The 24,207-nt window shown below is 36.1% G+C and overlaps 2 protein-coding genes and 1 long non-coding RNA gene across 6 annotated transcripts in view; 1 reads left to right on the top strand and 2 right to left on the bottom strand.

Annotated features, from left to right (window-relative positions):
• ANKIB1 (ankyrin repeat and IBR domain containing 1) overlaps window positions 1-6,469 on the bottom strand; it is a 111,998-nt gene extending 105,529 nt beyond the window's left edge. The window contains exon 1 of the mRNA XM_016218820.2: window positions 6,367-6,469. The gene's annotated coding sequence lies outside the window, so the exon portion shown is untranslated. The remainder of the gene's footprint in view (window positions 1-6,366) is intronic.
• A 719-nt stretch (window positions 6,470-7,188) lies between these two features.
• KRIT1 (KRIT1 ankyrin repeat containing) overlaps window positions 7,189-24,207 on the top strand; it is a 32,534-nt gene continuing 15,515 nt past the window's right edge. For both annotated transcript variants that reach the window (XM_016218839.2, XM_016218841.2), the window contains exons 1-10: window positions 7,189-7,433; window positions 11,132-11,235; window positions 12,148-12,307; window positions 15,350-15,442; window positions 16,830-16,959; window positions 18,317-18,560; window positions 18,745-18,860; window positions 19,025-19,168; window positions 22,432-22,588; window positions 23,237-23,344. In XM_016218839.2, coding sequence (XP_016074325.1) covers window positions 11,134-11,235; window positions 12,148-12,307; window positions 15,350-15,442; window positions 16,830-16,959; window positions 18,317-18,560; window positions 18,745-18,860; window positions 19,025-19,168; window positions 22,432-22,588; window positions 23,237-23,344 — 1,254 coding nt within the window. In that variant the 5' untranslated portion in view covers window positions 7,189-7,433; window positions 11,132-11,133. The remainder of the gene's footprint in view (window positions 7,434-11,131; window positions 11,236-12,147; window positions 12,308-15,349; window positions 15,443-16,829; window positions 16,960-18,316; window positions 18,561-18,744; window positions 18,861-19,024; window positions 19,169-22,431; window positions 22,589-23,236; window positions 23,345-24,207) is intronic.
• LOC107541701 (uncharacterized) lies at window positions 12,376-24,055 on the bottom strand. 3 transcript variants are annotated; one of them, XR_015715179.1, is made up of 5 exons: window positions 23,356-24,055; window positions 23,128-23,232; window positions 15,002-15,168; window positions 14,187-14,272; window positions 12,376-12,524 (listed from the first exon to the last, which is right to left on the bottom strand). It is a non-coding gene; the product is annotated as an uncharacterized LOC107541701 (long non-coding RNA). The 3 variants fall into 3 exon arrangements; XR_015715178.1 differs by having other exon boundaries at window positions 23,128-24,055; XR_001603634.2 differs by lacking the exons at window positions 23,128-23,232; window positions 23,356-24,055 and having other exon boundaries at window positions 15,002-16,065.

Raw genomic sequence — 24,207 nt, 5'->3', positions numbered from 1 at the left:
ATTGGTCAAAGCAAATCACAAGGCCAGCCAACACTCAAGAGATGGAGAAATAGATTCCACCTCTAGATAGAAGAAGCAGCAAAATCACATCGCAGAGGGGAATGTATACCAGGATGAGGGGAATTTAAGGTCATTACTCATTTTACCACAGGTCAGTAGGTGTGTGGATGTGTGTGTGTGTGTGTGTGTATGTGTGTCTGGATGTATATACACACATGCACACACAGAACGGAATACAATATAGTTGTTAAAAAACAAGATGTAGAACATTTACTACAGTGTGCTATCATTTGTGTGTGGGGAAGTTATGTATATATATTTCATCACATATATGTATGTTTATAAATCCTTGGTAATATAATTAAAAATTAACTAATGAAATACTGAGCCATGCAAAAGTCAGCATGCTGGCTGAGGATGCAGGGCACTCAGGGCAAGTTAGGAAGGCCAGCAGAAGTGTGAGCCAACTGGCCCACAGCCAAGAATAATGGGGTGCTGTGTGGGGATATGGACTTGCAAAGAGCTGTGAACCCTGTGAGGAGTTGTGAACCAAAAAAGAGGCACAGCCAGCAGACCCAGCAGTCAATGATACAGGGCAGTTAGAGGAAGATACAGGGTTATCTACATGGCAGGGAAAATGGTAACATACTGAGCAAGTAAGTAAAACAGCTGGGCAAATGATAACCATATTGAGCCTAATGTGAAGACAAGTTTCTTACTGCCAGAGAAGGCATTTATAAACATGGAAAGGAGGAAGGCTAGAAAGAAGCCTGGGGAACTGGACTGGAATTGGAAGTATAGAAACATAACTTATGGTTCTGTAATATATATACACAGGCATAGAAATAATTATGGATGTATATGAGTGCATTATATATACATACCATACTTACATACTCATACATTTCCTAGTTCCTGTAAGGAATGACACCCCAGTAACAATGAGCACACTAAGCCCCTAAATCTTTGTTTTTAAATACCATCTTTTATAAAAAGAAACAACCCCCAAATAGGGCTCCTTGGAGAAATGGCTGAGACCAGGACTAGACCAGGCAAAGTACAAGATGAACCAGGAACAACATGTTCTGCCAGAAATGCACAATGAATGAGACGGTCACATGATAAATAGGCATAGGAGCCAGCTTACAGAGGTTTCCTGTGGCTAAATCAGGGACAATGTAAACAGCAAAATAAATAATAACAGTAATAAATCACAACACACTAAATAAAACTGAAAACTGTCAGTCCTTACAAATTTAATAAACAAATAAATAATTAGGGAGAAAGGAAAGTTCTACCTTACCAAAAAAATAACAATACACGTAGAAGGAATAATACAAGGAGAGAACTGTCATTGGCAACTATCATAAAAGTGGAGAATTAGGGTGGGAGTCATCACTGACATCCACATAAGGCTAGTGAGCAGAAGTGTGATGAGAGAAAGGATGCTGGCATAATTTTGGAATACCTCTCCACAAATACTGATGAAATACAAAAGTAAGCCAACATGACCAAGGTGTTAATCACCAGTAGCGGCAGGGTTTGACACTGTATACCTCTGGACTAGGTTCACTGAAATGGGCACAGCCCAATTTCTGTGGTATTCCTACCAGAAATGCAGGACCTGACTGGCATCATGAAAAAATATCACATGGACCTATGTTGAGGGTCATCCTACAAAATGTAGGGCCTGTACTTTCTAAACCATCAAAGAAAAAAGTAGCTGAAGAAGTCTGAAGAGATATGACAACTAAATACAACATGTATTCCTGGAAAAGATCCTGGACCAGAAAAGAAAAAGATACTGTTGGGATAGTCAATGAAATATGAATAGGTTCTTTGAACCAATGCTCATTTTCTTATTTGGAGGGTTACATGCTGGTTATATAAGAGTACCTTGGTTTCTGAGATACAGACACTGTAGGGTTTATGGGTGATAGAACCTGTGCAGCTTGCTCTAAAAAGTTCAGAAAAAAACTATGATAATGGATATGTATTTACACACACGTATGTAATGTATGTATGGAGACAGAAAGAGAGAGGGGGAAGGTGATGGAACAAATGCAATAAAAAAATTTTACACACACGTATGTAATGTATGTATGGAGACAGAAAGAGAGAGGGGGAAGGTGATGGAACAAATGCAATAAAAAAATTAACAATGGTGGAATCTGAGTGAAGAAGTCCTTTGTACTCTTCTAGAATCTTTTCTGTAAGTTTAAAATTATTTCAAAATAATAAAATATGAAATAAATATGTAATACAGAACATCTAGTGCGAGAGCAAATGATAATCAGTTATTGTCTAAGTCCAAGACATAGAGTGAAAACCCTGGCTTAATATATTTATTTACATACCTTCCTTTACAATACTCTGAGGCAATACATTAACAAGGAAGGCAGCGTTTTTATGCCTGTTTGGAGAAGAGTATCTCCATGTTTTCACATGAACCTTCCTTTCTTTTCATGGACATTAAACAGGCATTTTACAGTTCAATGAGGAAAGGAATCTTGACTTACTCATCTTTGTAGTCTCAGCCCTAACACATTTATAATTTAGTCACTATTCTGTCCTTGAACAGGAATTCTACACCCAATATTGTTCCAATCAGAAAATAAAGTGACCTGATTATCAAGGATTCTGCCTACAATAGAAGGGAGAAACTGCCTAGGTCAAGTTAAAATATGTATATCAGACTAAGCACAGAAAAATATCAAGGATTACCTTTCTTAGAAACTTAGAGGAGGAATAATTATCTGCCCTACAGTCCTAAAAACAGGAGGGTGTGTAACCAGCAGCAAAAGGTCTTAGCCTAAAAAATGGCAAACTATTGACAGTTTTTGGTAGAAAAACAACAAAAACCACACAAATAAAATAAAATTTTTAGAATACAAATGAGGCTTTTGGTGAAAAGAGTTGACAGTGGAAGACCATCTTTAAAAAAATGAGAGGGTCTGAAAAATGATTATAATGAACCATATCCAATTGATGATAAAGCATATATCCTGTTAATAGATGAGTAAGATCATTTATTAACCTGAAGGAATACATTTTCATTACAGAAACCAAAACTCTCTAAGGCATTTAGATAGTTGTCAAAATTACACTTAAAAAATTTTAAAGCTAAATAGATTTCATATATCTCAATACTCTGTCCTCCCTGGAGAATACACACATTTTTTTAATACATGTTGTATACCTTAGGTCCCATTGCTGAACTAGTAAAAAAAGTTACATATGTCTGAAGACCTGTTATGGTTAACCATAATAAACTTCAGAATTGTCTTTTCAAAGGTTTAAACAACTGAAAATTATATTTTGATAGCAATTCATCTGCTTTAGAAAACAAAAGGTACTAATACCTTATAAAATTAGAATCCTTCAATTTAAAACATTATTAGGGAATTTGAAAACTGTTATAACTATATTACAATTTCTTCACCTTGAGGAGAAATTGTAAGGTCAAATCTTTTCTAGTATATTATAAATAAAGCAACATTCAGCATTACTATAAACTAGAATCTGTATGGCTTTTTTTGGTATGGTTTTTAAGTGGAGACAAATGCTTCTTACAACTGTTCTAAGAATGAGATAATGTATATAAAGCACTTAGTATGGTGGCTAGCAAGAATTAAGCACTCAATAAATAGCATTTATTATGTTTATTCTTATAGAAAGGATGTGAAACAACCCTGAAATAGTCAAGTGACTTAAAAACCTATTAGAAAAATCTGTAAAGGCAGATGGATACAATCAAAGTTAAATATCTAAACTTGGCAAATTCAATGAGGAAAGCAATCTTAACTTATTTATCCTTGTAGTCCCAGAATCTAACACAGTGCCTGGCACACACAGTAGGTATTCAATAAAGGTTTACTGAAATGAAGTGAGTATGAAAGTAAGTTATCTGGAAAAGAAAAAAAAGAGGTTGTCTGAAAAAGAAACTCAGTCCAAAAATAACTATGGTCTGAGCGAGTCACTAAGAAAGAAAATAAAATACCTAAGCATTTTTAGAACCATGCATAAAAACTCACCTCAGACTGGTGTTTTTAATAATGACTGAGCCACTCTCAAATCTGTTTTGGCAAATGTGTCACATAAAAAGTCTAATATTAGAAAGAGGCATTTTTAAATTTCATCTAAAAAAAAAAAGTTGTGTGCATCCTCAAAGGTGGAAAATGTACCCAAAGCACTGAGGAAACTTTTCTAACTTCCAGTCAAGGAGAATCAAGTAAATTTAATTCATAGTTCTTCCATTTATTTATACATTACGTTAGCTTAAACTTTTAACTTCAAGTGAGTTGTAAACACACATATTTCACTTTCACAAGTCCAAGTGCACACCCCAGAAAAGAATATCAAGTCTATCAAAAGTGGGCAGTACTACAGAATAAAAGAGTATTTTACAAAACTCTCCCATGTCTCAGCAGTCACCTGTTAGAGCCCACACTTAGGCAAAGTCTACTAGGTTTCAGAAACCCTTGGTATTGAAGACTCAAAATTCCCAGTGCAGTAGGCAAGGGAAAAAGTGTAATATGAAAATATAGTCCTATCTTCCATACTTTACCTCCAAGAATAGGGATCAGTAGACTTTAAAAAAAAGGACCTTTCCAAGTTATTGCCCATCACCTCACTACAGCACCACCCTCTTTTCCTCCCCCCCAATCTGTGTATGTGCCCTGACTAGGAATGGAACCTGTGACTGCCTACGTGCACCGGAAGACACTCCAATAAACTGAGCCACACAAACCAGGGCAGCACCACACTCTTCTTATTTGGAAACGGATAGATTTTACTAAGGGCACACTTAACACACTCAACTCTATATAGTGTTTGGTTTCTGAATCTAGTCAGTAAAATACAATTCCAGAGAGACAGGCAGCCTACTTCAAACTAAAATCTGTGAACAGTATGAAGTTACAAATCAAATAACAGTCTCATATCAACTGCCTCAAGTAGGTTTTGAAAACAAAGCAAAAAATCATCCTTCAACACATCTACCTTTAACAAAATGACAATGTTTTCAGAAACAAACACCAATGCTAACAGTCAATGTTACAGAACAGTTTACAGGATAATTACAAAAAACCTACAATACATGGAGTAAAATTATTCTTAAATTATCATTTGCTTCCTACAGTGCCTTGAAAAGTATCAAATGCATAATGGCATGTAAGAGCTATTGTCCAGTCACTGACAGCATTACAATTATTTTAAAATCAAATTTCTGCAGTTGAAGTTTTTTTTAAAAAGCAAATCAAATTTTAATGAGAAAAAATGCCTAGTCCAAAATCTGAAAATACACAATTTTTTTTTTAACTAAGAAGTAGGAAGGTCATAGCACCAAGGTGTGTAACATCTATAGGTAGTTGATCCAAATAAGTAAAAAATTTTAAAAAGGCCTCTCTGAATTTAAGGATTTAAAGTACTACCTTATCAAATATAATACGATACAATCTTTAAAAACCACTTTAGTGGGTTGTGGGGTTTTTTAACCACTAACAAAACAAAACCTTTCAATACAAAGATTTTCACATCTTACACAGACTTTGTAAATTAAAAACTAAATGTAATTCTAAAACCCATCTGAAACATCAGACTTTTGTTTTCACATTCATTTCTCAGACCCACTATTAAAGCCTTTATGGAACAGGTCTTCATTTCAATACAAGATTGTTCAATATGCCATACCGTGTGAACAGAGCTTGTGAGACTACTTCTCAAAACCTCCTCAGGAGATGCTTAATTGCAGCTCTAGTTCCAATTTCCTGCGACTCAAAACAGCAACGTACAGAAAACAGCTTAGACACAATTAGGAAGGGAGAAGAATGAAGGTCCAGGAGAGGGGCCATTCTTTTGTTTTGGTGGTAAAAGCTGCAAAAATGAAGGTTCACAAGAGCCATCTGTACCTTTCCCCACCCATCACAGCCCTGCAGAGCACTTTCAGCCATCCGCTCAACACTCCAGCCCTCGAGACCCGCAGGCTTTCCTGCCCTAGAGATCCCGTGGCTTTTCATACCTCAAAGGATGGGCGGGGGAAGCTGTGAGGTCCGGGGTAAAAAGAAAAAGAGGGAGGACACACAGATCCTTTGAGGACAGTGACGAGGGGAGGCATCCAAAATGGGGAGGATGGGACGCGCCACGGAGACCTGGAGGCTTGCTTGCAAATTCGCTGGGAGAAAAGCCCCGTGGGGCAGACAGAGGACACTGCCTGTTCAGGAATGGGGACAGACGGACAACCCTCAAGAGCATGGAGGCATATTTGCAGGAGACCCGGGAGGGTGTGAACTAGACGGCGCTGAACCAGGAGCCCAAAATGGGTTGAGAGAGCCTCAAACAGACCAGTACCGAGAAGCTGAGACTTACGGTTACTTCCCGGGCTGAGGGGAAGGGTCGGATGGACCCCGCAGCTCTGCAGTTCCGCTACCGCCGTTGGCCGCCCCTGCCTCTCCAGCGGAGTCGGTGACCTCGGGTACCCCCCCGCCCCACCCACCCGGGCGGGCGCCCCCTACTCGCCGGCCCGGGTGCGCCCGCCGGGCCGAGGCTGCTGGGGCCGAGGGTGCGCACTGGAGGCAAGCGGGAACGCTGCGTGAGCCGGCGGCGCCGGCGGCGAGGCTCAGAGTCGGCGGGCGCCCCCCATCCCTCGCTGGCCGCGGCACCGCCTCACTCAGGGGAGGGGAAGAGGGGGCGGTGGCTCTCGCCTCCGCCTCGCGTTCAAGTCCGGCTCATGCTCCAACGCCGCGCGCGCGCGCGCAGAGCCCCAGCCTCCCTCCGCCCCTCCCCGGCCTCCCGCTCAGCCGCTAGCGCACCAGGGGCCAACACCCCGGTCTCCGAAACACCCGCCACCCGCCTGAGACAGCCCGCAGACCCAGCGAGAAGCAGCAGGTACCGCAGCAGCTCGGCCGCCGACCCGGAAGCTCTCCCGCCGCCACCCGCGCGGCTGCCGGGGGGTGTGAACCCGGAAGCGATTTCCTCGCCCCGGTAGCAGGCGGGATGGAAAGTTGAGGCCTTTAAAGATCTGGAATCCCCTGGTTTCGGGGTTGGGTGAGGGGTAGATGGTGTTGAGGTGAGAGGGGGAAGGACAATAAAAGAGCCCGTGGGCAAGAGGTTCTCCAAGTCCAGACTTCCGAGCTCTCGAGGCGCGGGGTAGGGAGCGCGGCCGGACACGTCCTGCAACATCGGGGGGCGACCGAGGGCTTTCCTGTCACGGGAAATTGGGCCGGGCCGCTGAGCGAGAGAAGGGAAGGAGGAATGAGAGAGCGGTGACGGGCCCCCGCCCTCACTCTGGTGACTGTCCCACCCGGGGAAGTGAATGTAGCGGCCTGGGAGGTGCTCGGCCGCCCGCGCGGGTGAGACGGGGAGCTGCAAGATTCACACTCCAGCGAGACGACAGAGGTGGGAAGCTGAACTATCTCCACGTCTAGTTTCTCCAGGCAAGACATTTATTTCTTCCAAGTAGTTACAAAGATGCGAAAGCCACTTTTTGGGTGGCCGCTCTTTGAGCCAAGAGGCGTGCACATCCTTGCCCGCTAATGGCCGTTGATGGGTGGGGGAGGAAAAACCTCCTAGGCAAAGTGTATTTTTGTCATTTCAGGAAAAGCTGTTCGCAGCACGTCGTTCCAGCTCACCTCTCCTCACTGCACCTCTCCCCATCTTTTAAGGCTTTGGCTTTCTTTGCTTTTTCTCCACGTTGCTTTTAGCTTCACCAAAAGCCTTTGATCTAGCCGGCCCGACTCTGTCTCTCACTTCATTCCCATCTCACTCTTGGAGACTTTATGTGTCTTCAGTTTCTCCCTTCATCTCGTTTTTAACTGCTTTGCTGTCCTCATCTTATGAGGGAGTGTCAAAAACTAAAGTGTTTTCGTAATATAAACCAACTCATTCCATGACCTTTTTCTTTTAACCCCATGTTAATGTTTTAGTTGGTTCCTCCTTAGAATTGAGATATAGAGCTACAGTAACAACTAATATATAGCGTATTTCGGTATATACTAGGGATGAAATCACGCTTCCCCCAATAACCTCATTAAATGTACTTGGTGTTCGCTGTAGGAATTCACTTGGTCCCAATTCCAATTATTACTTAGTTCCTTCTTTGTTAGCTGGATTTAATGCAGTTGCCTTCAAAGGCTATTTGAAGATTATTAAATATCTTAAATTGAAGAGTGGAGTGTCACATAAAGAATTTTAAAATTATTGATGCTTGTTGATAAGTGACGAGTGATATTCACATACTGAATCTTCTCTGTTGCAAAAGTCTGTCTAAGTTTGTAGATCTGTATTCTGTGTAGTAGATGTTTTTTATTAAAGACATCGGCATTTGGTTAAACAGGACTGTCTAGCATAGTAAAGAGATGTTAACAGACCTGCTCATTGGGAACTAAACGGCATTTGTACACCTCCACTCCCCGAGTCATAGTGACAACCAGAAATGCCCCTACATATTTTCAAATGATCCCAATTAGGTACTTTTTGGGTGGCAGCTCTTTGAGCAAAGAGGCATGCAAGTCCTTTCCCATTAGTGGATGTTGATGGGTGGTTCCCCAGTTGAGAACCACTTCTGCATATTTGTAAGGCCTTAGGCAGCATATCATCATTTATGCCTAAGCATTTTCCAGAGTAGAATGAGCCATATAGCAAAATGCCACATATTTCCTCTACTTAGTAACTTGAACCCTTATTTAAAACTCAGTCTAAGCATATTGCAAACTTTAGTTATACCTTTACTATTTTTAGCTAAAGTTACTCTCCCAGTCCTTTGCATGTGTTTCTGCCTTAGCAGTTTTGCCTTTATATATTAGTAGCTTTTATTCTTTTCCTCACTTAATTAAGCCTTTGTTTCCTTTTTTCATGTCACTGGAATTATGTATATTTCAGATATTCAAGTATAAATATTTTTTGAAAATCAATTTTTAGAATCTTTGGGGGTTATGTTAACATTAAATGATGGAAAAACAAAATACAGTAACCCTCTTTGTTATGTCTTTTATTATATCACATCTATTTATCTTTTAGAGAAGTGATGAGCATTGATAAAGCATTTTGCTTGTAGATTTTTTTTTTTTCTTTTCTAATGTGAGTTGACCAGCACAGGAATTGATTCGCTTTAAATTGTGTTTAGAAAACTAAGAATTATTTGTTTTCTCTTTAAGGTGTTTAATAGAGAGAAAAAATTTCTGTAATTGTGCCATATACATCATACAGTATATTCACTATACAGTGTCTCTCTTTTGGGGGCTTGTAGTCTTCAAGGAGGCATCTATACATTTCATAATTTGTGAGGTTTTATTATCTTGAAGTCATTGTTAATCTGAGGTGAAAAGTAATTGCTAAATAGAAATTCTGAGAAGAAGAAGGACTTACCTTTTTCAATAGTATAGGAAACTCTGCTGCATGAGATGGGTTTTAACAATGATCTTAATGGAAATCTGAACTGAAAACATTCTATGAGATATGGAGTGAGAATGAATGATATGTCTTCAAAATGAATGTCTCAATCTTAATGTTTTACTGTAGTTTCTCTGGTGAAATATCTATAGTTTCATTGCACCTAAATAAGTGAAAACTTTTATAATTTAAAATAAATTTTAAGGTTATTTAATTAAATAATATTAAAAATTTGTTCAATAATTTTAATGGTTTTAATCTTAGGCTAATGTTTACTTAAAATGACAAAAGCGACTAGATTTTTAAAAGGATTTTCTTTTTAAGGAAATTTTCAAATTATAGGGCTTTTTTATTTTGTTATATAGAGAGGTGAATTAAAGTTTACAAAATGACTATTAATTGTAGTTGAGAAAACAGAAAATTCTATCTCCTCTCAAATGACATTCAAAAACCTTTCTTGAAAATGATCTTTTTATTTCTCTTTCAATGAGAGTTGGAGCAATAAAGAACTCATTAAATATAAACAGATTATTTTAATGCCTAATGGACTTTAAAAAAATTGCAGAGCTTCTGTTCATCTCAACATGGCTGGGAAACTTCTTGTTTGATGTTCTTTTAAAATTTTGCTGCCCTGGCTGGTGTGGCTAATGTGGTTGGAGTGTCCTCCTGTACACCAGAAGGTGGAGGGTTCAATTCCCGGTCAGGGCACGCTCCCTGGGCGTGTTAGGGAGGCAACTGATGGATATTTCTCTCTTTCTTACTCTCTCTTCCTTCCTCTTTCTAAAAACCAATTTAAAAAATAAATAAATAAGTAAAATTCAATGTTTGTATTTTTAAAAAAAATAAATTTGCAGGCGTGTAAATGAGAGAAATCTTTTTTAAAAAGATACATAAAATACATTCATTACAAAGAGATGCATTTTAGTCTAGCCATAAAAAAATTTAATAATAGCACTTAATGAAATAGAACTATTAAACAACCAAGAGTGTGCTTGAAATTCAGTTATGTGTTGGAAATTGCTCAATGGAGATTTAAAATTAGTCTGGGGGAAAAAGTGTGCAGATATGTATGTATATGTATTACATGTAATATATATTTGGAAGAAGAAATATGTATTATCTAGGGAATATCGATAACAGAAGTGGAAAATATTTTTACATATTGTCAAAAGCTTTTGTCAACTGACTAAATGTTTTTGACTGTGGTAGGCACCTTCACAGGAAATTATAAGCTATACTTTAGCTCATCCAAGTGTCAAATATCAAAGTTCTCTCTAAAGATTCTGAAGAAAATGTCAATGGCAGCTACCTAGTTCCAGCTTCCAAACTATTAACCAAATAATATTAACTTGTGCAATTTATGGAAAATAAGTGTTTAACATTCTGAGTCACTATTTCAAATCACTATTTTCTTAGTATTTGTGAGACATTTTTATAATTTTATCACTTTTTTAAATATAAAAGGCAGATTTGTATGCAGTTAAGACTTCTGAAAGTATGTACCCCACAAAATTTTTTTACCTTTAACAGAAAAGGAAAAAAGGACTACAATGAAGTCTTAAATTATAAGCTAAGGTTTTGAATTGTTTAACGGTAAGATATAATCCGTCATCTCTGGCTTGCCTTTCAGGTAATATATATATTCTAAGATAGAAAAATCAACATCTTATTTTGTTGTGTTACAAAGTGATTATGTGTCCTTAAATGTAATCTCTCAAGGTATTTCTTTGATTGTTTTATAAAGCAATGGGAAATCCAGAAAACACAGAAGATGCGTATGTTGCTGTTATTCGTCCAAAGAATACTGCCAGTCTGAATTCCCGGGAATACAAAGCTAAGTCATATGAAGTGAGAACAATTTGCTAGCATTTGATTTGCTACCATTGAATGCCATTCTCTATTGTCCTTTTCATTTACATGTAGTCTTACCATATCCTGTAAATTCTTCTTGGCAAGCTAGATCTTGACAAGCTAGAATTGACAACCCTAGATCTCTTTTTTTCTGCTGTATATCTTTTGACCATTTTTCCATTCATTGATACATAAGTTATTAGATATTAAGAGGTACTTATTTGAGCTTTCCTTATAATTTATAGATTAGTTTTTAGTACAGTTTATAGAATGACTCAAAATTAAAACAAGAAAAGAAATTGTAAAAGTTTATTCAAAATTACAGTCTACATATTGTTCTTGGTTATTTTGCCAAAGAACTGCTTTTAATAGTTCACTAAAAAAATATATTTTTACCTTCAGTTAAGTTTTAGGAGGTTAAGTTACTTTTCTGTAGTTTTCAATTATATGGTATTACATATAAATGTGATTGGAGGAAACAAACAGAATTGTTATCTTTTCTATGCAACAGATGCCAAACATCATAAAATACTTCTAATCTAACCTAACTCCAGCTAATTTCTGTAGCATTTTGCTTGAATTACTTCTTTAGGGTTATCTGAAACCTATTAAAGGATATTGCAGGGGTTCTCAGGAAGCTGCTGCGTTAGCAGTGCTCTGGCATACTGGTTGTCAATACTGGCCACACTGTTGAATCACCTGGGCAACTTGAAAATTCCAGTACTAGTACCCCACTCCCTAAACATTCTGATGTAATAGGTCTGAGATGAATCTGGGTATTGATACTGTTTTAAAAGCTTCCCAGGTTATTCTAATATGCAGCTAGGGTTAAGAAGAACTGCTGGCTTATTATATTCTAGGGCAAATAAATTTGATTTAAACTTTCTCTTATTATTTTTCTTATTTAAGATTTTATTGCATGAAGTTCCCATTGAAGGACAGAAAAAAAAGAGAAAGAAAGTTTTGTTGGAAACTAAACTTCAAGGCAACAGTGAAATAACACAAGGCATATTGGATTATGTAGTAGAAACCACCAAACCAATTTCTCCTGCAAACCAAGGTATCAAAGGTAGGAAACTTTTTCTGACCTCCCTCCCTCCTTCCCTCCCTCCTTCCCTCCCTCCCTCGCTCCCTCTCATCTTTCTTTTTAACACAGTTGGCTTTAAATGCTTGTAGAGAAAGACATTTTCAAAATATATTAAAATCAGTTTTTTTATGTTCCTTTCCATTTGAAAAAGACTCAGAAAATTTTTTTAAGGTTCAGCCATGCCCCTTGAAGAAGTAACCTGAGAAAAGAAAAAGGAACTTGGCTTTAATTTTTTTAAGTTGAAAAATATTTATGTAAGTCACAGTGTTAATCATCTGTTCAGTAGAGACAGGACAACCAAGGGGTGGCATGACACTAAAAGAAAGTACAACTACTTTTGCTAGAAGTATAGTTTCCTAGGTATCTTTGAACTGCTATTTTTATTTCTCTACTCCAGGACAGAGACAACTATAAAGCTGTCTTCATAACTAAGTAAAAGTTAAGATTTGTGGATTAGAGAGAGTCCTATAAATTACTAGGTAGCAGAGGTTTTCTTCCCATCTGGGCACAAGAAGAAAACCCATTTCAAAGAAGCCAAACTGAATTACAGAAGTATTAACCCTGAAAGATTGAGGTCCCATTTAAAATGCTAGATAATGTATAGCTTGTGAAACTCATAAAAAATTAATGATCAATTTCTCAGACCATAACCTCACAAGAAGCAGACAGCAGTTATAAGTTACAGAAATTATAAACTATTTCCAAGGTTTAGGCATTACAGTTAAAAAGGTAAAGCTAATTCCAGTCAATCAGCGGTTGAAACAGTTGTTAGTGAGGTAAAGCATATACCTCTTTAAAACTTATTCAGTATTTTTCTGTTTGTTCATCTTTATAGAGATTTGTTGTGTAACCCATCTGTTTCAGTACAGAGGCTGTTTTCATTGCAGAGATAAGGCTGAATCCTGTGGTTTGATTTATTAGTTATTTTGGATATTTGTTCTCTAGAGATAGCTAACTGTAAACCTATTTTTCATAACTTTTAAAGGTACCATTCACCCTATTTTACCTCCCCAATAGGGCCTGAAGGATTTTTTTGGGTTTGGGTTATAAGCGTTGTAACGCAAGATTATAATAAGTACCTGCATAAATTTATGAATTTTTTATATTTATTGTGCTACAAATAGCATCTCCTTTCTGTAATTATTACCAGATTAACTTTTTAATAAAATGATCTAGAGATTGATGTTCGCTAACTAAAAAGGGGACTATCAAAGGCATATGAAAGGCTGTGTTTGGATGTCACAGATTTGTCATTCTTTTCTACTTCAGTTTCGAACTTCTCTGATATTTTCACCCAGGCTTGTTTTACTATTGCTAAATTGTTATAGTTGACAAGACCTACCCTAAGATCAAATTCCTGAAACAAAAGTCCAATGGACCCAAATCACATATTTGAGCTGAGATAGACAAGTCATAATTTGCTATGAATTAGCCAAACTCTACCACTCAGTTCATTCACCCAGAAGGAGAGAGAGAAATGGTGTCAGTGTTAACAAAAATGTTCCCTGGCCCAGGGGGCTGGGTAGTTTTCTCTTAGCAGAAGTTATGAGTGGACAGGCACCCTGAAATATGTCTAGCACAATTATGCCTGTATACTTACTAAAATGTACTATTTTTTTTCCAGGTAGCTCTTAATAAGAGAAATTAAAATACAGAAGTTTTACTTAACTAAATACACAATTATATTGACCATACCATAGCCTGACTATCTTAGTCAATTATATGAAATATTTTTGTAGATTAAGATGATTCCTTATATAAGCGTCACATGAAAATCACAAATGATTTTATAATAGTGGTGGTTATGCCTTACCTTTTTGTGCAGTGCTATTTATAATTTACAAAACACTGCCACACTTACTTATTCATGAAGTTGTTAAATTCGTCCTGTGAGTTGATATATGGTCATGTTCACATCTATAAAACGCAGACATAGGTTGTCACCTGCTAAAATAATATTCCCATTAGTGAAGGAGTTGAGACTAGAGCCTTCATTTCCCAACTTGTAGTCAGCTTTATTTTTCCACTACAACAGATCTCATAGTTTCAGCTATAATTTGCAAAGCAGGCAATTAAACAATGGAACAGAACTGGATGTGAGAAAGCAGCAAGGCGGGAAAGATTACGTAGGACAAGACTTCAGGCCAGGCAAAAAATATGTGTATTGCCCCTGGAATTTATTAGAATGTTATTCTGTATCTAACATTTATATTTTGTACAAGAATCCATTTTATAAAATAACTGGGGGCTATAATAATAATGAGCCATAATAATCACAAATATTGAGTCCAGTGTTTTGTGAACAAATGAAGCTACTGGAACTCTGATCTATCTGAAGGCATTCATCCAGGGCCAGGAAAAAAGTTCTGTTTCTTGGGGTAGGGAGATTGGAAGGGTTGATAAAAATTATGGCAAAGGTATCTAGAAGATGAGAGGTTTTAGAGTATTAGACGTGTAGGTTATTATTTATGTCCCCCTTGCTGCCAAATCAGGAAAAACAAACTAAGAATGGTGGTTACAACTCAAAGCAATAATCTGTAGCCCAATCAGATTTTAATAAAAATCTGAAATTGAGGGTGGAGGTTGAAGATTAAATGAAGAGGTGCTCAACGTTAAGATTTTGCAGCTTATATTACCACCAACCTTAGCCAGCTGAGACTGTAGTAAAATTCTTACCATCTACATCCCCACTGAGTGAGGAAGTATATGCCTCTTGAGCATGCAGGATGCCTTGCTGTTCAGCTGCTCTGTCAATCCTTAGCAGGACAGTTTTTCTTGCTATGCATAGGAAGCTTCTCTTCTACCGAGTTAAGACCAGGATCATGAATCTACCGGTTGATTGTCTACAAAATGAATATTATCAGAATTACCAGGTTTTATTAAGGCATATAATAAAATTGACTGGTTTTACATTTTAATTCCTCTTACTGCCTTTTAAAAAAAAATTAGAATTCTCAAGATAATTTATAAAATTTAAAGGCTCATTTTAAAAAAATCTTTCCCAACTTTTCAAAAAACAATTAGGAAAGCGAGTGGTACTGCTAAAGAAATTTCCTCTGGATGGGGAGAAGATGGGCAGAGAAGCAGCATTATTTATTGTTCCATCAGTTGTCAAAGGTAAAGTTCAAGTTTTATCTTATGAATCTTTTTGTGCCTTAGATGCTAAATTAAAATCTATTGAGGAATTTAGGAATTTGCATTCATAGTTACTACTATAATACTCTTGTAAGATACATGTTGTTAATTAATGGAAGATGGAGAAATTTGTTACTTAAATGAAGATATTTTGATTTCAAAGTACTTCAGGCTTCTGGACTAAACAATAATGGTTTTGTTTCTGTTTTTAAAAATAGAATAAAGAGGTAAGGAGGGAAGCCATAATTGAAACTAAAAGTTGTCAGGTTATGCTAAGGAGTTTTTTCAAAGGATATGCTATCGATATTTAAGAATTTTGGAAAATTAAGAGATTATAATCACATCTATCTTGTATTTGGGACAAGAAAGTGTCAGTAATAGTTCTAAAACACTGCCCAACAGCGGTGGCAATATTTAAAGAACTTACATTTAATATGAAAATTTAATTTGAGCCTTTGACATCTAGAATAATAGAAGAAATATTGAGTTTCAGTGCAGACCTTGCAGCAGCCCACTAATTTGTGGTCCTATGCAAATCATTTTTTTTTGTTGTTAATCCTCACATGAGGATTTTTTTTAAAAGAATGTGGAAGGGAGGTAGGGAGAGGGGGGGAGAGAGAGAAACATCGGCGGGCGAGAGACACATTGACTAGCTGCCTTCTGCATACTCTGACTGCGGGTAGGGTGCAAACCTACAACCCAGGTACATTCCCTTGACCGGGAATTGAGCCCACGACCCTTCGACCCTTCAGCACGCTTGCCCATGCTCTAGCCACAGAGCCACACCAGCCAGGGTGCAAATTGCCTCTTTAAGCCTCAGCTATTTATTTATAACAGGTTTCTGCTACTACTTGGTCCATTTGCTAGAAGAATTCAATGAAGTATTCGATGTGAAAATCACTTTGGAACCTGTAGAGTACTAGTCCCATGTAAGGTAGCAATAATACTGATTCTATATTAATGACCCACTGTGGACATCCCATCAGCTTGCTGCTACACAGTACTTACATGTATTTTATTAGTCAGCTGTAACATTCCAGATATACTTTTTTCCCAGCCATACTTAGGTGAAAAAATCCATTATTTTAAATGGTGTTGGAAATCTTATTAATCGGAGTTTTATAACAGTGTTGAAAAAGAGAGAGGAAATAATTTCTTCAGTTCTCCAAGATTCTAAATGCTGCATTCACTCAAATGGATAAGGTCACAGAGTTGCCCATCACTTGAATCCAGATCTTCTAATTCAAAATTTAAAATAATTTGTTATACCTAACAATTTTTATATAAACATACTGTATACTTTAAATAAAAAACATGCAGCTGTAAACCTTTTTATGTGATGGCATAATTCTTAATTTTTCTTTTCCAGATAATACTAAATATACATATACTCCAGGATGCCCAATTTTTTACTGCTTGCAAGATATTATGCGAGTCTGTAGTGAATCCAGCACTCACTTTGCAACTCTTACAGCAAGGATGTTAATAGCCTTGGATAAGTAAGAATTGCCATTAAAAAATGTTTTTTAATAAATCAAATACATGTTGATGGTAGAAATTAACTCTGATAGATATCAACACTTTGGGAAGAAAATAATGAAATTAGTAATATATGTATTAATAAATGGTAAGTTTTTTAAAAATTAAATTTATCAAAGTAACATTGGTATTACATAAATTCCAGGTGTACAGAATTAGAATACGTTATCTATATACTCTATTGTGTGCTCACAGACCAAAATCTAGTTTCCTTCCTATATCATATATTCGTTCCCCTTTAACCAGTTCACCTTCCCTCCACCCCCTTTCCTCTCTGGTAACTACCATTTCGTTGTCTGTACAAGTTTGTTAGTTCATTAGTTGCTTTTTGTATTATATTCCACATATGAGTGAAATCATAAGGTTTTTGTCTTCTGTCAGACTTACTTCACTCAGCATAATTCCCTCAAGATTCATCATGTTGCAGATAGTGGTGTTTCATCGTTTTTTATGGCTGATAGTATTCCATTATATATATATGCCACACCTTCTTTATCCAATCATCCGTTGCTGGGCACCTAGGTTGTTTCCATGTCTTGGCTATTGTAAATAAAGCTGCAATGAACATAGGGGGTACATAAATCTTTGCGAATTTGTGTTTTCATATTTTTGTGGTAGATACCCAGAAGAGGAATTGCTGGATCATATGGTAGTTCTATTCTTAATTTTTAAAAGCTCTCTCCTTGTTTTCTGTAGTGGTTGCCCCAATTTACATTCCCACCAATAGTGCCTGAGGGTTTCCTTTTCCCTACATCCTCATCAACACTTGTTATTTCTTGCCTTTTTATAAAAATAGCCATTTAACAGGTATGAGGTGATCTCTCATTGTGATTTTGATTTGCAAGAAATCATTAGTTTTTTAGTATCATATAAAAGTGAAAAACTCCAAAGACAGGATTGTCCTTGTTTGCTTGCAACATGTTAATTTTATCTTCAAAAATGACAAAGACTGTCTTGTCTTAAGATTCCTTTGTTATAAAACTAGCCTTCGTATTGAGTTACTCTCATCAGTGAACAAGTCTTTTAACCTATCATGCCTTTGTCTTTCTGTAACAGCAGGGGTAATGTACCTACATCTTAGTGGTTTAAATTTTAAGTGCTTCATGTTTTTTGAAAGGGGTTTTTATTATTATATGGTATATACATTTTTCAAAGTAGTTTGCTGTGTCCATTAACAAAACTTTTATTAATAGTAAATGAAGTACTTAACCAACATTAAATATTGGAAAATACCACATATCAGAATTGGATAATAATCTACTTTTATGTTCACTTTTGAACAAATACTTCTACTATCTCTACTTTCTGTTTTGCCAGGTGGTTAGATGAGCGTCATGCACAATCTCACTTTATTCCAGCTTTGTTTCGACCATCTCCTCTTGAGCGAATAAAAACTAATGTCATAAATCCTGCATATGCTACTGAATCAGGTCAGACAGAAAACTCACTACATATGGGCTATAGTGCACTAGAAATAAAGAGTAAAATGTTAGCCCTAGAGAAAGCAGATACCTGTATTTACAACCCTTTGTTTGGATCAGATCTTCAGTACACAAACCGGGTAAGAACTGAATGAATTTTGGCTCTGATTTCAGAAGAATGTAATTTTTTCCCCCTGAGATAAATGAATCTGTTGCTAATTGTAAACATTAAGATGGCATCCATACTTAGCTCTATTTATATATTAATGTTAAGTATTGAAAGCTCTCAAAGGTTTTTTGTTTTGTTTTATTTTCCCTTTCTAGGTTGATAAAGTGGTAATAAATCCATACTTTGGTCTTGGAGCTCCAGACTACTCAAAAATCCAAATTCCCAAGCAGGAAAAATGGCAGAGGAGCATGAGCAGTGTCACAGAAGACAAGTACTGTTTTGGTTTTACTCCACATTGCTTTTTTAAAACCTATATTCTGTCATTATAGTGTTTATAATGATATGTACAATTATTATATAGTATAGTCACTGCATAACTGATTTAGTTTGTAGCTGCTTAGTGATATATAGCTTTCAATTTGTTTTTATGAATAGGGAACGACCGTGGGTAGATGATTTTCCTCTCCATCGAAGTGCCTGTGAAGGAGATTCAGAATTATTAACTCGTCTTCTCAATGAAAGATTTTCAGTCAACCAATTAGATAATGACCACTGGGCACCTATTCATTATGCATGCTGGTAAATAGATTACTTATTATTTTCCTTTTAGAAAAAATGAATCCTTAGTTGTAAATGTTAGTGCTCCTTTTCAAAAATATTCTTATTCCAGCCACTTTTTTTCTACCATGTTTGCCTTACGAACTTTCTATTTAGATCTTTGATTACTGTATATGTGCCTCCATTCAGAATTGCCAGGTCTGCCCCATGGGAAAAGTATTGTTAGTGTCCTTAGGAATTACCAGATCATACAGAAGAATAGCTAATGACTACCAAGTGTCATTGCACAGCACAAGGACCCTTATTATCTGTTTTGTATTGGGAGTTATGTTATGTTTGTTTATCCTTACTGTAAATTTTACCTGTGTTAACTACTTATGATTTCACCTTTTATTATGTTAGAAAAATATCCTTTTAGTTCTTTGGGAAGCTGTAGAATCAGGAAACCCCCAAAAGCTTTCATTGGAATCAAAGCTTTCCCCTTTTTTTTCTTTTTTAAGATGAGAGGGATTAGCTCACAGGATTGAAGTCAGTTGTTTCCACTAGTTGCCCAATGTCGTTCTTGCTCACGTACCCTTCTCACATGGTAGTGACTCTTCCCTCAGCTGGGCTGAGTTCTTAAATTTATGTTCATAGCAGCAGTTAACAGTTTGCTATAGCCCATCCTTTAAAGAGGATGTAATAAAGTTATTTACCATATTTCTTATGGAAAAGGTGCTTATGACTTATTGGTTAAAGTGAATTTCTTTGGCTCATTTAACAAGTGCCTATATTATTTACTGCTTGTTAAGAAATGTGGACATTTCTTAAGCTAAATGACACTGAGCAAGGTATTTCATTTCACCTTTTGCCTCTCAGTTTTGTTTTTTTATCTGTATATAAAATGCACTAATTTGATCATTTCTTGAATTCTTTTCAACTCAAATTCTTTTGGTTTCACTGATTCCAATATTTGTGATAAAGAAGCTAAATGTAATTGCTTTAAATACGTATTTTTTCTCCTTTTAAACTATGCTGTTTCCTTAAAAGACATGTTCCTTTATTCAGTAAATATGCTCTTAATTTTTTTTTCTTAAAAATATGCTTTATTCTATACATGTGTTCTTGTTTGCCCATTACAGAGAATTTTTATATCAAGTTTGGAAAGAGTCACCCTAAATCTTCTTTAACTAGACTTACAGTTTTGTTCAAATTACTCGTAAATACTGCTAGCAGCAACAGTACTAAAAAAACCCCACATGCTTTACCTAGAACTAAATAAACAAAAAGAGATAGAGAATATAGTTCAGACCCCAAGAAAGTACACTGTGGAATTGGAAAGACAGAGGTACTGAATTTTAGTTTAGGAATTCCAAGTTTGTATTTGGCTATATTGTTGCCCTTTGGGGGGTGGGGGGCAGTGGGTTATTTTCTCCTCTAATAAAAGAATGGTAATATTTTCAACTACCTATTACATAAAAACAAATGTGATATAGTATTTCATTTATTTTGGATTGTCCCTAGGTTTCAGTCCCAACTCTTAGTTCCTGAAAGTATGACCTTTAGCAAATTAGTTAATGTCTCTAAGGATCTGTTTCTTTATCTACAAGATGAGCTTAATCATAGTACCTTTCTTAAGATTAAAGAAGAAAATGCAGGTAAATGCTTTGAGAGTACCTGGCATATAATAAGCACTCAGTAAATGTTGGCTATTACTATTAAGGTGTGTCATAATTTAAAGATTTTGATGTCTAAATCTAAAATTCATTAATCTTCAGTATTTTTATTTGAAAAATATTGTTACTATAATACGTCAAGGAAAAGAGTTTTATCCTTTGATAAAATTAACTTTGTGTCGCCCTGGCCAGATGACCCACTTGGTTGGAGCATCGTCCCATACATCAAAAGGTTGGGAGTTCGATTCCCCGTCAGAGTACATACCTAGGTTATAGGTTTGATCCCTAGTCGTGGCAGGTCCAGGAGGCAACTGATCAGTGTTTCTCTCTCTCTGTCTCTCTCTCTCTGTCTCACTCTCTCACTTTCTCTCCCCCCTTCACCCCTTTCTCTCTAAAAATCAATGACAACAAGTTAGCTCAGTTTGGAAGATGTGCCATTTTTCCCTTAAATGCACCATATCTAAACAAATTTCCTTTCCTCTTCCCCCCTCCCACCCATTTATTTCAAAACAATGAGTTATTTTTCCACCATTGCTTCAAACTGCAGTCTTATGTAAGTATTTGGCTATAACCAAATGTTGAACTCACTATGTCTGTCACATACTTTTGTACTTTTCTGGGTTCTGGCTTTGCGTATTACTTTTCCCACTACCTAAAATATTTTACCTCTCTTTAATATCTCTTCAGTTCATTCCTATTTAAAACCCAGTTCAAATTGTTCATCTATCAAAACTCTTCACAGCCCTAGCCAGTTTGGCTCAGTGGTTAGAGTGTTGGCCCGCAGACTAAAGGGTCTTCGGTTTGATTCCGGCCAAGAGCACGTACCTGGGTTGCAGGTTCGATCCCTAGCCCTGGTCAGGGTGTGTGCGGGTGGCAACCAATTGATGTGGCTCTCTCACATCGATATTTCTCTTTCTCTCCCTCCCTCCCGCCCCTTTCCACTCTCTCTGAAAAGTAATGGAAAAAATATCCTCAGATGAGGATTTAAAAAAACAAAACCATCTTAGACTAAGATGATAATCTTCCTTTTCCAATATTTTTTAAAGCATTAATTATATACTATCTTGACAAGTATATAGTATCTTATTTTGTTGGTTAGTATCCTAAACTGTTACTTAAATTTTAGAGCATTATGTCACTGTCCTATTTTTTGTTTTACTTCTCTGATTATACTGTACTCCTTTGTCAGAGCACAGACTGTGTATTTTACATATCTTTGTGTGTCACATATTACCCAATATAACAGCTACATACAGAATTATGTCTTTGGGCCTATTTTTCAAATCACAGGCTTTTGTGAAAAGCGTTAAGTTTATGAGTTACTTTCTGATTCTGAACATTTTTGACTAAAACTTTTATCTTTCTAATTTATAATTTTTGTATTTTACTTTGTATGCTCTATCTTGTGTTTGAGGTTATATTTTTTCCAAGTTGATCAGAAGTAAACACAGTTGAATTGAACCAGAATAATTCATAAGAAATCAGTCCCTAGGCACTGAAAACATTGTCAGTGTCTTCATTCCTTGCTCTCTGCCTAGAAAAATCTTAGGTTTCTTTGAGGTGTCTTTTAAAATGTGGAGTTTTAAAACGCTTGAGATGACTATTTTAGGTGCTTTTTTTTTTTTATAGGCTTGGAAAGGTCGAAGCCACTCGCATACTGTTAGAGAAAGGAAAGTGCAATCCAAACCTTTTAAATGGACACCTTAGTTCTCCACTTCACTTTGCTGCGGGAGGAGGGCATGCTGAAATAGTACAGATTCTCTTAAACCACCCGGAAGTTGACAGAGTAAGTTATTTTCCAGGTTGTTTTTAAAATATTCAAGAAGTGAATAGCAAGTAATGACACTAAAATGTTCAGTAGTATACTTGAGAGGTTAGCTGAAAAATAAAAACAAATTTCACTTACTATTTAGACTAAGTGTTATATATAAACTTTGCTTTTGTAAATAAATATTTTTGATTGTGGTAAAATACTCCTTGCATAAAATTTACCTAAGCCATTTTTGGTGCACAGTTCAGTGGCATTACGTGCATTCATCTTACTATTTAATCATCTCCAGAATGTACATAAAATGTAACCTCTTTTCATTTTATATTTCTTCAAAAATATATTTAAGAGTGGAAAAGATTTTCTGCCCAGTTTCTAGAATTTGTATTAACAATTATTTTGTGAAGGGAAAAAGATTAGTTTTAACAAAAGCTTCGTTGTATTTATGATCAGAACTTTAAAAAGTAATAGTCACATTGATTAGTGCTTTAAGTTGTTCATATTTGGTAATTCATGTTTATTTTAAGTATAGCATGTATAAGTAGGTTAATACTTACTTACTACTTGAGAAGAGTCCTTTTTTAAAATCAAACTTTACTCCTGTCCCTGAGATAGCCGTGTATTTATGATGCTTTTTTTCTTATCCTCTTTTGTCCGAATTTCTAGCACATAACAGACCAACAAGGAAAATCCCCATTAAACATTTGTGAAGAAAACAAACAAAATAATTGGGAAGAAACTGCAAAATTGTTGAAGGAAGCCATTAACAAACCAGTAAGAATTACCTTCATTGTAGAGCCAAGCATCCTACTTAAATTGATAAGTAATTTGAGGATCTGTGAAAAGAGTGGAAGGATGAATGGCTGGATAACTTCTTTACTGCTTTTATAACACCTCATGGTTAGAGTTCATAAGTATTAAATTTGTTTTCATCCATAACACTTGGACATTTATTCTTGCATAAAAAAATGAAACCTGAATAAATAAGTCTTAATGACTTAAAACTAATCTAATTTTCAGTATAATCTCTGTACTTGGTGTACTAATTACAAATTATAATCTGTTCATTGAAGCATATGTCTCTACTTAGGCCTTCTCATCAATATTTTACATTTGTAAATACTGACATTAACATCACTCATTGATTTAGTTTCAGCAAGTTACTTATGTATTATTACAGATTCATTTTCCTCCTCAAGAAAGTGAATGGTTTAAAAATAGATTTCCTAGCTTTTTTGTTCTGTGTATTCAACTTGGCCTCTCCATTTAATTATGTCCAAAATAATTAGCAGTGACATTAAGGTAGAAAAGAATTAGCAATTAGAAAAATCTCAATCCTAAAAATTATAGTGATGATAAATATATCATCAATTTTAAAATGGTTTGTAAACTTGCAAACCAAAGGATTCATACCATCAGATATAGAATAAACGTTTGATACCAAAAGATATAACCCATATGTCTGAGCCTTTCCAGACATTCCCATCAATAAGTTTTTGTTGAGTATTTCTGTGAATTTAACATGAAATGCTGAAAGTGATAAGTGATAAAGATATATGATCTCTTCCTTTAAGGATAATTACACACCATGCACATTTTTTCAAAACACTATTACATCAGCACAACACAAGGGCAAG

Source organism: Miniopterus natalensis, chromosome 10 (assembly GCF_054644295.1).
Source record: "Miniopterus natalensis isolate mMinNat1 chromosome 10, mMinNat1.hap1, whole genome shotgun sequence".
NCBI classification, from domain to species: domain Eukaryota; kingdom Metazoa; phylum Chordata; class Mammalia; order Chiroptera; family Miniopteridae; genus Miniopterus; species Miniopterus natalensis.
This window is presented reverse-complemented; position numbering and strand designations above follow the sequence as displayed.